The 16,499-nt window shown below is 36.9% G+C and overlaps 1 protein-coding gene across 1 annotated transcript; it reads right to left on the bottom strand.

Annotated features, from left to right (window-relative positions):
* Nucleotides 1–597: 597 nt before the first annotated feature.
* On the bottom strand, nucleotides 598–16,362 carry LOC145908565 (uncharacterized). Its single transcript, XM_082995868.1, has 24 exons — nucleotides 16,252–16,362; nucleotides 16,095–16,181; nucleotides 15,776–15,966; nucleotides 15,360–15,540; nucleotides 15,116–15,215; nucleotides 14,896–15,050; nucleotides 14,588–14,752; nucleotides 14,429–14,536; nucleotides 14,278–14,365; nucleotides 14,005–14,073; nucleotides 13,772–13,822; nucleotides 13,423–13,476; nucleotides 10,743–10,927; nucleotides 10,614–10,683; nucleotides 10,220–10,343; nucleotides 9,811–10,051; nucleotides 9,371–9,459; nucleotides 8,777–8,898; nucleotides 8,341–8,485; nucleotides 6,390–6,492; nucleotides 5,647–5,720; nucleotides 3,342–3,476; nucleotides 2,912–3,014; nucleotides 598–1,010 (listed from the first exon to the last, which is right to left on the bottom strand). Exons 1-24 carry the CDS (start codon nucleotides 16,348–16,350, stop codon nucleotides 927–929), a joined length of 2,823 nt encoding a protein of 940 aa, XP_082851994.1. The 5' UTR covers nucleotides 16,351–16,362; the 3' UTR covers nucleotides 598–926.
* Between the last annotated feature and the right edge of the window lie 137 nt (nucleotides 16,363–16,499).

A 16,499-nucleotide genomic window follows, 5' to 3' on the forward strand; every position in this document is an offset into this window, starting at 1 on the left:
CTTGACGGGAAGTAGTGGCTTCCAATCAACAAGCATCAAACCAATACGTCAAGTGAAATGGCTTCCTAGACAAATAATTTTTTGCAAAATGGAGCTCAAAACAGAGTACATAAATCGTATGCATTGGGCGGACTACTTTTTGCATCACATACTCGGCCTGCAACAAATCATCACCCGCCAAGTTCACTTAAAATAATCGTAAAATTTAATTGCACGTGAAAATAACGAGCACAAAGATTGCTGGAATATTGAAATGTGATGAACGAGTAAGTAATTAACGAGCACGGTGAAAGGGCAAAAACAAACGAAAGAAAACGAGCATGGTGAGTCATAACGGAAACTACACTAAACATCAACGAGTCTGCTTTCCCATTTCATTAATAAATGCTACGTTGTATTCCGAGGTAAGCGGATCTTGAAAACTCACAATTTAGGTCTGCTTTATAACAAACATCGTACGACATCTTTGAGTAAAATTGAATTATTCTGTGAAACCACAAAAACATTTAACATTTACTTGTTTCTCTTGCGTTTAAACTTGTCATTTTAATAAAACGTTTCATTACTTTTCCATTTACAACATATTAGAACGCAGAACTTTTCGCGCAACAAAGCACACAGGCGGTTAAAAATTATAATAAATTAAAGCACATTAGGAGTCCTGTACAAAGTATAACAAAAGCATAGCACAGTTTGGAAACACGCGCTTACTAAATGTACCGTGATGGTATAACGCATTCGACAATTAACTAAAAATGGGACTTTTTTAAATGAAAAGCACAAACACAATTGCAAGTCACACATCTACATAAAGGTCAACCCCCAAAAAAGATTTACATAACGTCTTATATGTACAAAAACCTTTCCCGACACTTATGTTCAACTAAAATATTCGTAAAATTGTTATCAAAGGGCGAAGCTGCGTGTTAGAAAGCTGTGAAATCTTCTTCAGTGTCTAAGGAAGGATAGATATTTCCCACCGTTCCGTCTACGTCCATGCCGATGAGTTCCTGCATACATTGGACAAAACATGTCAGAGCCAACAATTTTAACATGAGAATTACAATATCCACAACGGAGTGGATTTGTGTTCAGTGCTTTTGGTATGGAAATACTACCACTAAGCTACTATTATTACTACCACTACTGGCACAACAATAACGGCGATTACATAATTACGAGTTTCCCAAAGAAACGTTGATATTGGCATTACAAGTGTTGTAAAGTGCAAATGTGCAAATTTCAAGTTATTTAAAATATAAATCATTCGAACCTTGCGTGACATCAATGTATTGATGTACGCAAATCAAACAAATTATCTATAACACAATGCAAGTGAAGGTACAACCATTATAGCGACACCAAGTGTAATGGTTTAGGTGAGAGAGGATGGTAAGAATATTTGACAGACAGTTCCGTACAATGTGTGGTAACACCAACAGCACCGTTTGCGCTATTCAATGCTACAGTTGAAAAATATTTATGGTGAATGCGTTAGTTTTTAGATACGGAGGGTTGGTTAGTGGTTAAGATGACATGACCCCCAGTCCCCCTTTACAGGCAATGGCCTGTAAAAACAAGACAATACTACATGCAGTGTGTAAGGCTGACTTTAAAAAGTAGCCGAAGTTGAGTAAAAAAGTCATGCAATAGTGATGCTGTAAAACTAGTACATTTAAAAAAGATACGCTGCGACAGAGAGTGTTCTTGAGGCACTGAGTCGTTCAGGACCTGCAGATTGCAGACAGGCATTCGACAAAATAGTACACCAAGATGAAGGCTTCACTGGTTACTTTTGTTGCATTTTTTTTTGTCATATCCCTATCTCAGAAGCAAAGATGTCATGTTTGGTAAAACTCATTTCATAGGGCAAAGTGCGTGAGGTCAAGTTTAGTGCAATTACCTTCGGTTCGAATCAACGAACCGCACGATATGTCCACAGCAAACGATACTAGCTTCGATCGTATGACGTTTAATTGTACTCGAAAAAAGCAGGCCGTCTATTTTACCTCTTAGCAAACAGACTACCATTCGATGACCCGCCAATAGGTGGAAGACTACGGATAGGGGGAAGTTCCCCAAGTGGCGAAACACGGGTTCTTCCCCGACCCCACAAGGAGGGCAATTTTGACGGGGCGAGAAACGTTAGCTGAAAATCAATATGATGTTGGTAGACCTTTGATTCATGCCTGACAAGTTTAAATGACGTTTTTCTTTTCGCCAGTTTGCAGGCCTTTGGGAGTGATTTCGATTTGTGTTTGTAATGACAGATTTAGGTTTAAAATTCAATCATCGTGATACGGAACGAAATCAGGGAAATACCTACCCATGTTTTTTTTGTCTCAGATTAAATCTAGGATAACAGCATTAAAACTTTTTCAACGCCACCTGTTGTGCGTGACACAGGTAAAAACTACTTTTAGCATTTTACATTTATTTTTCCTTGTTTTTGTATGCGAAACATGCTTTCTTTAAAATGAAACTGCGTTTTAACACAAGGTCATTTTAGGGTATGCATAACTGTGGAATTCAAGCACAGCAATTTCGTGTGGCATTATTGCTGTGTGCCCACTATTAGTGATCTCATCAAACAACAACAAACTAAAACTATCTCTACAAATGTGTAAATATTCAAGGAAACTACTGGTCGGCTATGCTACTTGCATACATTCTAAAACAATAAACAACTATCCCTAATCATTGGGATTTTACAGAGCAATAACATCCATCTAGACACCATACATTTTCTAACCACTTTTATCAGAATAAAAAAGTTATCAGAGCATATAATTCACAACTGCCGGCCATCAAAAACTCACAGCAAGTGTTTTGCTGTAATAAAAGTAAGGCTCACTGCGAAAGAGCGCTTCTCAATCACGGAAATCTAGGCTAGCAATGCATGTTTACATACCGAAGGATCTTCGAGCAGCTTTTCAGCGAGATTGGAAGTTAGAACGTAAACGTCGGGTCTTCGTCGTGGATCTGAGTTCCAACAGCTCTCCATGATCGAGAACCTGAAAAGGATTTTAATTCAGTTGATTTACTCCACACGCCGATTCGGCCTTAAAATGAACAGACATATTTACGGATTTTTATTATCAAAAATGTTTGGCGACTTTTTTCTCTTCATGTAATATCGATTTTGCAAATACAGACGCTGAAATCACTGTTTTTTGTACCCTGCTGATTTGCCATTATTCTGATCAGTGCATAGGGAAGTTACGGCTTTTCCAAAAGTTACATAATACGTGCTTAACTTTGTAGGGAGTAAGTTTTACCGGATAGTAGGGCTTGGGCAGAAGTCTAAAACCCAGCTTACAATCTCCACATAACCAACTTACATGCTTTCCGAACAACCGGGGTTCTGAAGTCTGTTGTTGGCTGCAAGGTGGTCTTGAAGTTGGGACGTTGCTACGTCAGCGTACGGAGTCGCACCACGTGATGCAATCTCCCACATCACCACTCCGAATGACCATCTGCGGCAGGAAAATAAGGCTTATTGCCTCCTTTATAGTCAGAGTTAACATCGGGACAGAACCAAATAAACAATAGGCACGGTGCATTTTGTATTTCATAAACCTTGCCCGTTTTTGAAGGACAATATGGTGTTGATGACGTTTGTTTGAAACAAACAGCGATAATTTCTCAATAAAGGCCGGCGAGTTCGTCTATAATTTGTGTTCAATTAAAAAAAACAGCACGTTTTGACACTGTTCATTCCGCAGCTGTAATAAGGATAAATCGCACACATGGATAAAGAAGGTGTCTGTCCTTATATATTATTTTTTGCTACATTCATTCACACCAACAAAATGTGATAAAAAAGGTATTTGGACTATGTGTTGTGCCTTGCAGTAACACTGAAACACAAGGTAACAATTGAAAGGCGTGTGCGGAGTGACGTAAGTTTGCATTGGAATTTATACCTGCAGATCCGATTTTATTCATTAACCACAAAAGTATTTATGACAGCACAACTCATTTAATCGATATTAAATTTTAACGAGATTGTATGTTACATGCAATTAAATTTTAACGAGATTGTACACCCAACCGCTTTGCCATCAGTGGTGTCGCTAAAGAGCGTACAAACTAAACTCTCGAGTGACGCAATTCCAGCGCACACAAACGCATTGAGCAAATATACACGGTGTCAGCCCCGCACCATGAGCAAATTTGCACTCTGTCGACATTGTTCTGTCACTTAGCTTAGCAGGTGCTTGTGTTTCGCATGGGAGCCTCCGAATAAATGCGCGTTTTCGTAACAATACTGCAGCTATTCAACAACATAAGTAAAAATCGACCTCTTTTTGAATTGGACACAGGTATTTAGTACTGGTGGGTTCCTGGAACTTGAGTATTAACGCCCACGAACACAAAATCAACTAATTTCGAATTTTCGTGTTGGTTTTGTTTCAGCATAAATACTGATTTGTACTCGATCAGCAGTTCGACACTTTCCACCCTGCGGAAGCCTTTAAATCAGCAATGTTTGCACAAGTACCCAATTGAGGCGCTTTTTATCTTTACGACTTAACAATTTCGGGCAAATAATCTCTTTAGGATTTTGGGATTCCACACCCATAAAAATTTTCCCGCCCAGTGCCACGTGCTTTCATTTAAAACATTTCAGCTAGTCTTTGCCATTAAATGCAAGTTTGTTCTATGCTGCAATGCATGCAGTGATTCTATACATATATTTGTGTATCGGATGTTCATAACGACACACGATATTACCCATGTCACATAGAAACGCTTGTATTGCTGTCCTGGCTCCAGGTTTGCAGCATGTCGGCATTGTTTGCCATGTTATGAGGCTACTCGAAGACCTAAACGGATTTGCCGACAGAGTGCGAATCCTTATTAAACTGATATAGGGTGTCTGTTGGTTTTGACGTTAGTGCCATATGTCAGACAAATATGAGCCAGATCACAATATATTTTGGGAATAACAGAAACTGTAACATTTCGTTAAGAAGCCACCACATCTTCGGTGTTTACTCAATAGCGTGGAATTAAACTTGTGCGGGGTAACATTTATGTCATGAGGTTCAGGTATAGCTCATACAAAAATATCCATAACAAATACCAACTTACCAAGCAATACCACCTAGTTTGTTACAGATAATGCTATACTCATTTGTGTTTCAACCGTTCAACGCTTTACCCAGAAATTACGCGCCTCCCTCGGTGCTTCATTCAGTTTCGCAAATCAAACAATGCTTCGAAAAACTCTTTGTTTTGGCGCCCGACTGTTGCCACTTAAAACGACACTTGAAATTTACGAAAATATAACGTTGACGATAACAAACCTCGTCGACCCTTGACGGGATCGACAGCCTTTGGGAGAAAATATTTCCATTAACCAGTAACAAAATGTTTAAAGACATTCCAATTAACCACATACGAGTCATGCATTGTTTAGTCAAGTTTATTTCGCCTGACGTGTTGTAAAATGTCGCTCACTCCCGAAGGTGGAGGGGAGGGAACATGGGAAACTATACTAAGCTTGTTTCAGCTGCATTTGGGTTCATGTTTGTTACGTGAGGTTGGAACACATATTGAAATACGTGTTATTCATTTGTCGCTATCTAAATAGTTATCTTGCCTCTTGAACCATTTTATCTGTTACCACGGGTTACTTACACATCTGACGTTTTGGTCGACAATTCACCTTCAAGGACCTCTATTGCTTGCCACCTCTTTCTCTCATCAGAATCCTGAACAAGAAATGGTAACATCCGTACATTACACCACCTTTCACGGTTAAGTATGACATGAAAGTTGGATACAATTTGAATCCTTTTACAATTAACTACTGAATATTTTTCAATTTATTGGTCAATAATATGAATAAAATATGTGACAGGTAAGTTGACTTTGTGTAAAGCCAGGTTTAAAAATGATCAATTAAATGCAATCAGTCGAGAGAGTACCCAGACTATTTCAATTCACCCGACAGCAGTTGGTAAATAGAACACGTAATCGAGACCAAGAACTATTTTGTGCTTTCAAAGCAAATACTGAAAGCAGTTGCGTTTCAAAGTGCACTAAGCTTATAAATATTTGACGTCTTTATTTAGTGTAAATGGCGCTTACGTGAGGAGCCAATCGCTACTCCGCTGCAATGGTGTTAATGATTAATGCAATCCACAAAACGTTGCAATGACGTATTACAAGGGTACAGTTCACTTTATGAGTTGTTGTCAAATTGCCTAATAAAGGTAGTTGGAGGTTGCGCAATATCGAGTTGCGGACTCAACGTTAAAAAGATGTAGAGACCGCATACTTTTTAAACATCACAAATGTATAGCCTAACCAAACACACTTTTTGTTGTAAAACATGGATTTCTGCCCCACATATTTTAATAAATAATGAAGAAACCAACCTCGACTTGTGAAACTTCGTTATTCTCGTAATCGTACAACATAGGTGTGCGGTCCTCGCCCAGCATCACACACTTCGCTTGCAGGTGGCAATGGACGATGTTTCTGTGGAGATAAGAACGTAAGTTACGCTATTTTCGACGCCTTTTTGAACATAATATTCCAGTAGAAATTGAAAGGGAAGTGCTTTGGCATGTTTCTGTCGTAATGTTGCAACAAACCTCAGTGTAGACGATATATTTAAATTATGAGGTACTTGTACCAATAATACGTGCAAACATAATTATTTATCCAACTCGTGCACAACGCTGGCAAGTTTAAAGTTGATGTTTAGGAAACTGATGACGCTACACGGAAAAGTACCAGGCTTATCACAAAAACGAGTTAATTATTGGCAGAGCATGATATATGACGGAGGTTGTCACATACTTTGCCCAGCATGGGAACTGGTAAATTAAACACCACAGGAACCCTGTTCCTATTTCTGGCTATTACGAAACATTTTAGTTTATCTACTAGACTATAACCAATGTTGGGGAAAACAAGTGCTATGCGCTGCTTTTTGGCAACTTTCGAAGTCGGACCACGGTTGTAAGTTTGTCGGGAGCTTTGTCTACCGTAACAGTGTCTACCGTAACAAATTAAGCCTCAATTTTACGTTGCAACATGCTTTTTTCAATGGCGTAAGTTTACCCAGAGACTTTAAACACATCAACCATAATCGCCTGAAACTATCCGACAAACAAAACGTCACAGGGGAGGCAAGACGAATGTTTGTGGTGGAGTGAGTAAATGGTCTGAATGAGTGATAAGGATCCACTTAACGTGGACGAAGCGTTTTCCACCCGTTACAGCAAACAGTCGCAAAACTTACTGACGATCCAATTCTTTAAGTACTTTCAATTTGTGACCGTGGGACGCAGGGAAATTTACGACTCCGGAAGGAAATAAGATATATTGGCAATATATTATTCTCATAAACCATTAATGTTCATGATGTCATAAAAGCTCGTGAAACGCATTTAAAACAGCCGAGCGGATCAACAATAAAAAATGTTTCCCAACACTAAAACAATAGAATTGTTAGCTTTGTTGCATTTTTCCTCCAAGCCAAAGTTGTCAGCCTCGTTTTATTTCATCCCCTACTGTAAAAACTTGCAAGGGATAGAATGCCATGATAAGGTTTACTTAACGGGCGTAGTGTTGGCACAAGAACTAATTATCAATTTAACAAACACTTCGGTCGCCTGGGAAATGGAAAATGTTGTCCGCAGGGTTTTTCCAAAACAGATCAAGTAATTTTTAATCGATTTCTTTCAATCATTTCGTTGATGAAATGCAAGCAGTACTTAACAAGTTATGGTATTGTTGTTCTTATGATTTAACCAAGGCGTTTCGCGTTTTTAATGAGAAATGCATTGCTTAGATACCAAGTTACACCTACCGCGCCCATAACCAACACAAGTACTTTTGTCCTTATTGAAACCTTTGCAATACCTAGTCACACCAAATTGAATCAATGTCAATATAAACGGTATGAAACGCGTTACACAAAAGCAGCCGTCGCCACTTTGGTAATCATTAAATGTACAGGTTGCTATTGTTAAGTGTGCTAAGCGAATTAAGCGGGGTGACTGCCTTGAGTAAATGATTACTTTGGCGCTACGCAAACACTCTGTCTGCGCTGAAAGTAGAGTTTGGAAGCAATGCACTGGCACCAAGAGAAACCATTTGTATGATGTGTTCCTCATTAGAAGTTTTCAAAACGAAAACGATCGCATTTTATCCGTTTCATAAACTGTTCGACAAACTTTCCTGATGTACCGCGGTGAAATGCAAAAGCGTGGTGTGATATATAGGTTTATGGAAAACAAAAAATGTGTATTGTGGGGTTAAAATCTTTCATACGTAAAACACAGCCTTTCACGGTACAAAATCGAAATTGGCGTTTACTTGGCATGTAGATACTGCAAGCCTTGTCCTATCCCGTTGATGACACTTATCATTTCGTCTGGTTGAAGTCCGTTTGTACCTTGCGAGGTCATGAAGTCCGACAGGTTTCCATGTTCGGTGTAAAGCAACGCGTAATGAATCTCATCTAAACGTAAAAGGGAAACCAACATTTACGATTGAGTGTTGATTTGCCTGAAAGGTTTTACTTTGAAATGCTGTAATTTTACTAACGATATGGGCTACTTTAATGATAAATATTAGCAGCATGATTTTTTTGCTTTGGTTGGTTTGAACAAAAGGAAGGCCTTCCATATTATGTTACAACTGCGCCCAATTCTGTGAGCTGAACTGGGTCGTCATGAAATAACTTGCTTTAACAAAATAAGAGATTCCGTCAAAGGGACGTCAACAAGCAATTTAGGTGTTTTTCACCCACTTGAATCCGTGTGTGATCCACAGAAGGGCAAAATGTTCGAGTGCTCTTGTGCGCTCGCTTCCTTCATCAGGCGAATCCTCGCCTCGAAACTACTGCGGTCAATCGTGTCGTTGCCGTTCAGGCTGTTGAAATTACACGGGTCGTAGTTTAGTTATGAACAAGTTTCGCGGTTTGCGTCACGACAAACACTCGATCCAAGCGCTTGGTATTTCAATAGCAATAAAAAATATAGGACACTTTGGCGACAAACACTTTTTAACTTTAAACTGGCTTTAAATCACTAACTATAAAATTAAGACTTTATTGTGAAGAGAACGTGAGGTCCTATTTCATTTTGGAAATATTACAACCAACAATAGTGTTAACAAAACATACCTTAAACCCGTGCTTTCCAACCTTTTTCAGTTCGCTTTTAATGCAAGTTTTAATGTGCGACCCACAATGAGATATGTTACGTAATGATAATGAAATAATTTCGTGATCTAATAGAAAACTGTAACATTTAGAAATGCTTCGCGACCCAACTGAAATAGCTTCGCGACCCACTGGTTGGGAAGCACTGCTTTAAACTATATAAAGTACATTTCAACCTACTTCAAAGTCTTAACAATAGCTTTGGTCGGTTGGCGGTCCAGTCCATAGTTTTGAATGGTAACTATCTTTGTCTGTCCAAACGAACCCTCCTGCAAATACAAAACGTCACAAAAATCTAACAATTTACAAAATAGTTGGTTGTTCTGCAACTTTAGTCAAGGTTTTTGTTTGTCACAAAAACTAGTTTTTTCATCCAACCCTGATGAAGTCTACCCGCTCCAAATGTTGGTTAAATACAAACCCCGTTGTCGTTTCATGTGTCGGAAGGACAGTCATGAAAATTATATTATGTATGGCAGCAACAGCACAATTTAGTCTTACCACATATAAACCTGTTTAGGTTAAATTCCATACATTATATGTAAAGAATGCATTGAAATGTTAAGCTAAGCAAACAAGGTTTGGTTGGGTTCTTGAAATGTCCTCCTTTTAAAACGTACCTTGATAATCTCTTCCCCAACCACTTCACCCTTGTCGTAGGCCAATCCATAGTCTTGTATCACAGCTTCGCCATTTTCGTCCAAATCCGGTGGTGAAAGTGGCACCACCGGTAAGGGTATAAATGGGACGTTTGATTCGGATGGTTCCCTCTCTACAGACTTTTGGGACTTGTTGTCATCGTCACCTTTGTCCATGGTTGCGTAAACTGCGGCCCCCGCTAGTGCTGCAGCTCCAGCATGTCTACAAAGAAGTAGATTCGTTTTGATAGCAAACAACTCACTGCATGACAGAACCTTACCAAAAACAATAAGATAACGAATTTCTCGTAAACAACTCGTTAAAACAAGATAGTGTTCTTTAAGTGTAAAACTTAGTATCTCAAAATAATATAATTATAATGAACATTACATTTCATTGGCAAATGGGTAGCCGCCATCATCATCATCATCATTTTTATCTTCTTCTTTTTGTACAGATTGGTAATCTGATTCACCATTCATGCTGGTTTCATCACCAGGGTCATTCTTGTTATCTAGTTTTGTATTTTATCCACAAATAATTATCATATTGCTATTCTCAATTGTTTTCAGAAATAATATGCAGTTGCACCACTATTATAGTTGTAGAATATGATCACAATTAAAGTAATCGTTACATTTTTTAACATTTAAAAAACATTAACCAAATCACAAAAATCTATTTTTATTGGCAGTAAAATAGTTTTACCTGACAAGTCAGTGAAAAAGTACAAAACTTTGCAAATTTTAATTTTTCTAGAAAAGGTAAGTAACTGGAAATGGACCTGGTTGAGAAGAAGTTTCATCATATTCCTCATAAGTCAAGTTGACATGTTGAGAAGTGCTGCTTCGTGGCTGTATTAAAAGTAAAATTTACACCTGGCAAAAAATAATTGAAATTAGAATATCCTTACACTTGGGTTTTCACTGGTGGTCTCAGAATTTAAAACTTCTTTCTTCGGATCGCCTTTGTGTTTTGATTTGTACAAAAGGTATGATATGATGATGAGACATATGGCCAAAGCAGCACCCAATGCACCGGCAACAGCATATAAGATTGTATCATCAACCATTCCTGCTGCAGCACCAAAGCAACCATCTAAACAGAAAATACCCCTTGTAATCCAAAGTTGCATAAATGGTGTCATACTATTTTCATGTGGTTTTACAAATTAAATCGTGGACTACACAAGACACCACCAGGCAAGCAACATGCAGTTAGGTTAAAGGAAATCAAAGCAAATTAGTTTGCAACAAGCAGAAAAGACAAAGTAGAAAAGGAAAGACAAAACTTGGCATGCTGGAAGAGTGCAAACCTGTAAAACAAAAGAGATCTGCTCTTTTTGCAAGCATGGACCAATAATGTGTATTTGCCAATGGTAAAGATGTGATAAATTTCAAATCAGTGCATTAAAGTCTACACAGTCTTTTAACATTGAGGAAACATGCATACAACCAACAAACATGACTTTGTTTCAGTCCTAGAAACTTTTATAAAACTGTGACACATATGAATTTAATTTAACCTCCTGTTTCTGTTTGAGAAATTGTTTCACATGTTGGACACTCTACTGTTGTCGGACAGTTTGTGTTACTCTCAGTCAGTTCTTGATCAGATGCTACACAAAAACAAGTAGAAGTGGTTGAACATTTTACTGCACTAAAATATTGTGTACGTTGCAAAAACGCGAGTGAAATCTTTTCTAAAGTTTACACCATATTGAAATAAAAGTAAAACATGTTTTGTGAAACCACATTTACTTGGTTCATATTTTACAAAAAATCAAAAGTATTGGAAGGAGATTAACCTTGGGTAGTTTTTGTGCATGGGTCACATGTTGGGCATTCAGTGGTCTGTTGGCTAGTTACAATTTCTTGTGTTGAAAAATAACCCTCTGGAATACCAGATTGCAATAATTGTACATATTTTTGTGCGGACTAATTACAAACATTCAAATGGCACCTTGTGTGGTTTCTGTACATGGGTCACAAGTTGGACATTCAGTGGGGTTGGGGCAAGTTACAGTTTGTGCTGTGGATATGACATTACCTGTGGCAAAAGTTAATAATTTACCCCCCTACGCTTCACACAAGACATATAAAAAAATTGAAAACTTTAAAAACAAAATGACACATTCTGACACTATTACGGCTCTTTTGCACATAGTATGACACAAATATAACATTAATTAAATGCTACATGAAATCAAATATATAAAGAACCTTGTGTGCTTTCTGTGATGGTGTCGCAAGTTGGACATTCAGTAGTTGTGATGGATTCTTGGGTTGAAATTATGTTAACTGAAAAAAAAGTATATTTCACTTTGTTAGAAATGATCGAAATTTTTGTGCAGATACACAGGAGATTAGCATGTGAAAATGAATTGAATTACAAATATGCTGAGACTCTATATGTCCAACATACTAGCAACAATTTTGTCGCTTTTCACTAAAACAAGAAATCATGCATATTTTCAAATACTTTGTGTTGTTTCTGTGCAAGGTTCACAGGTTGGACACTCAGTTGGGGTAACACCTGCTGTGCTAGCAAAAGGATTTGTTGTGGTTCCTGCAAAAGCAAAGTCAGAAAAAAACTTGCTCTCTCATGCATTAAAAGACAGCACAGTAATTGCAATAACTAAAAATTATGCAAGATTCATTTAGGAATTCGCAAGCAATACTGGCGATGATTCTGTAATAACTAATTATGTAATTAGTGCCATTATGGAATGTTGACATGCGATCCACCTTCAAAACGTTGTCACTACCTCAAAGTGCATTTAGCAAACTTGGAAATTTAAAGCAAGTTGGAATAAAATTTTTTTATAATTAAATAATTTTGACAAAGTGACACCTTGAGTGGTTTCCAAACATGGGTCACAAGTCGGACATTCGGTGGCTGTCACAACAGTTGGGCAAGTTATAGATTCTGAAGACAAAGATACTGTTTGTGAGCATATTTAAATAAATTGTTGATTAGTACAATGTTTTTTGATTGAATTGATAGTCAGAATAATTTTATTGCAGAATGATAGCTTTCACGAAGTGAAAAAGTTTTGAAAGTTAAAATTGTTGTTTGATCTTATGCCTGGTGACAAATCATAAACCAATATGGACCTTGGGTAGTTTCAGTGCATGGGTCACAAGTTGGACATTCAGTGGCTGTTTCAATAGTTGGACAAGTTACACTTTCTGCTGTAGACGCACCCTCTGAAAAATTTACAGGTAATGAAAATCAAAGACATATGAAACAGCAAAGCATTCTAACCAGTTGGCATAGTGGTAAATTCACATGGTGGGCAGGTTGTTGGAGAATCTGGAAAATGGTTAGCACGGTGGAAGAAGAAAAGAAGTTTTTAAAAGAGAAAGATTGGAAATTGTGATTATGTAATGGTTTGGATTTCAGATTTATGCATCTTTCATGAACAAAAACTAAAAAGAAGAAAAATCACACACCCATATATATTACAACATGAAAAATGAAATGCTGAAACATATTGCAAAGCAATGAAACTAAACCACAAATTTTATATTGAGTATAAACAAATTATACCTTTTTCACCCTAATATAGCGGTAAAGTAAAATTCAATTACCAGTTGTTCCTGGTGATGTTGTGGTGGAAGCCATAGTAGTTGTGGCAGTGGTAACTGTGTTTGGGGACAGAATTTGAATAAACACATATTGAAAAAACCATTTCACATAAAATGCTGACAAACAGAAGAATAGAAACATGCAAAACTGTATTTAACACAACAACACAGTGTAACAGAGATGATTCTGAATTAAAAATTTGTATTTTTTACATTATAATTAGAATATATTATTTTATAACATCAGCATGTATGAAGTGGTGTTTTTTGTATTATTCAATTAAAAATTTGATGATTGAAATTGCCCATGATGAATTAGGAAGTACATCTAACGATCAAAAAACATAAAAACCTGTAGTTTCCGGACTAGTTGTATCCTGCGATGTGGTTGGATCAAACGTTGCTGCATGTACGACATGTTTAATTTAAAAAAAAATAATAGCTTATCTTTTGATAAACAGAATTATTTGAAACCAAAAATATTTTCACAAATAAAAATGCATTTTTGTAAAATAATTTAAAATTTATTGACTTCCTTGACAAGAACCAAGCAAATACAAATAGCATTCATGAAATGTTACTTACACACAAATGTGGTGACTTCAGTTGTAACTTCAGTGGTAGGATCCTGTGTTGTTGGTTCAGGGGTTGTCGCTGTGCCAAGTTAAGATAAGGTTTTTTGAACCCAAAGATTTAAAGCTACCACCCCAAAAGAAGAAATAAAGAAAAAAAAGCACAACAAAGCTTAGAGTGCAGAAGCTCAAAATTCTGATCCCTATTGTTTTTGGTCAAAAAAAGTACTTTTTCTTTTTGAATTAATTTTGGGGCACACTATTTCCTAAACAAACCCATACACACCAACTGGAATGACTGTCACAGTCATGGTAAAAACTTCTGATTCTCTATTTGGTGATGATGAAACTGCATCTAGATTGATGGCTGTGATCTATAAATAGTAATATATTGCAGAACAAGTAATGGAGACTACAAGATCAGGAAAAATGCTGACCGTAATTGGAACATCAGTTGAGAAAGTGGCAAGACTGGTTGGTGTTGTATATATGTACCCATCTGATGAAACTTGGAATGGAGATGTGGCTGTGTAGACAATGTTTGCCTATAATGGGAACAAAATGTGATATAGGAAACACATCAAAAATTAACATACGTTGAGATCATCACTATCAGAAACTTGAAGTTGTAAAGGTGTATTGCCTTCCAAGTCCTCAGTAACAAAAGCGAAAGCATTTGAAACCTCCTGTAGATATCCTGTGTCTACACCACCTTTGGAGGTTATGTTAGGTTTCGATTCATCAATTGCTTTCACTTCAACCTGAATTTTTATTATAACCCATTTATTAACATTAAAAATACATCTGCACTGATTGGAAGAATAGGTCATGGCATTAGTAGTAGTTACTATCGCAGTTAAATTTCACTATCATGATACGTAAAGTAAACAAAAAAATAACATACAATGAGAGATGTAAAAGATTTCTTTCTGGATTCGTTCTCCATGGCTTCAACTTGCATTGTAAAAAATTGACCATTAACATCAGAAGGTTTCAGCATGTTCAATATTCCTGAGTTTGGATCAAGTTCAAAGTAATCCATGTAGTCAGTTGGCTGACCTACAAAAAGCCATATTGTAGAGCAGATGTAAAATGAAATAAGTTGAAGGAAAGTCTATTTTTACCTGATACAATTTTCAACATAATGGTGTCATTTACACCGGGATCCCCATCTTTTGCTTCAATTTGAGTTATTTGCAGACCATTTATGTCAACAAATGTTACCTTAAAAGTATTAATTCTGTAAGTTGTACCTACGGAAGGAGGTTTTAATTGCGAACTTTAAAGATAGCAGCCAAACAACATACGTTATCTAAAAAAAGCAAAAATGAAATAAAGTGTGCAAGATGATGTGTAAAGTTATCATACATCAGTGGTTCCTGGTGCCACTGTTGCCTGATATATGGGTGGGGAGCAAGTTAAAATATCGTCACATGGCAAAAACACCGGTGGATTGTTGTCAGTATCCTTGACATTAAATGTTACTTTTGTATAGGAGTGTTGTGGCAACGGATTTCCCAAACTGTCAAAGCCATCAGAACTGGCTGAACTGCAAAAACATTTTTTGCACAATTAATAAAGGCAACTTAAAAACAAAATAAATTTTCTGTGTGGTGCAAGGAACAACTTTACTCCATAAGACATCAAATAAAATGGCATTAAAATTTACAACTCCTAAAAAGGAGCATGTTGAAATTACACAGTAACTTCATGAGTCTACTTGAAACAAAAAAGAACATGCTAAATATGATTTAAGCAAAAATGGATGGCAATTATTTACTTACACATTTAGGATGTATGTTTGATGTCTATTGTAGTCCAACGACATGTTCAGTTGAAAAACTCCAGAACTTGGAAATGCAAGTTTAAATGCAGGTTCTGGGCTTTGTGACACAATTGCATACACCAAATTTGATATACCATCTGGGTCAATTGCAGAGACAGTTGAAGGAATGTTAATATCAAGTGGATAATTCTGCACAGAGAAGAAGCTAAAGTATTGCTTGATATGAACATGGAAAGAAATGATTGATAATATTCCTAACAATTTTGTTGGTCAAGTATTTAACATCAGATGTACAATAGGCAAAAAAATATACATACATCATCCAAGTCAAATGTGTAGCTGGTTATGCCAAATTCTGGTGGGTTCATGTTAATATTCTCAACTCTAACTGTAATTTGCTGATTCTGTGTATGTAATGATGTTTAGGGTTAACACAACAATGTCATAGAAGTATCACTAGATATCAATACTTACCACTATAGAACCTGAAGAAGGTTCACAAACTACATTCCCTGTAATTCTTCCATTGGGTTCAGATGTCCTTGTTATATTAATTCCAGATTTTACCAACATATTGGTTGAATTCATTTCAAAATAAGTTTCTAAACCATCTGCAAGAGTCAGTTTTCCTCCATCAGAGTAGAAACCATAATCAACTTCAGTGCCAGCAGGAGCATATTCATAAACTGAGAGAGAAGCTGAATCTCCATTGTAATCTAAAC

This window comes from Ascidia mentula, chromosome 1 (assembly GCF_947561715.1).
Source record: "Ascidia mentula chromosome 1, kaAscMent1.1, whole genome shotgun sequence".
Classification (NCBI taxonomy): Eukaryota; Metazoa; Chordata; class Ascidiacea; order Phlebobranchia; family Ascidiidae; genus Ascidia; species Ascidia mentula.

Excerpts from the sequence above, each read along its gene's own strand:
- LOC145908565 (XM_082995868.1), bottom strand. The coding sequence starts at position 16,350 with ATGTTGGTAAAATCTGGAATTAATATAACAAGGACATCTGAACCCAAT. Across the intron at positions 15,967-16,094 it reads ACACATTTGACTTGGATGAT|AATTATCCACTTGATATTAA; the intron begins GTATGTATATTT and ends TTCTCTGTGCAG. Across the intron at positions 8,486-8,776 it reads TGGATCACACACGGATTCAA|ATGAGATTCATTACGCGTTG; the intron begins GTGGGTGAAAAA and ends TTTTACGTTTAG.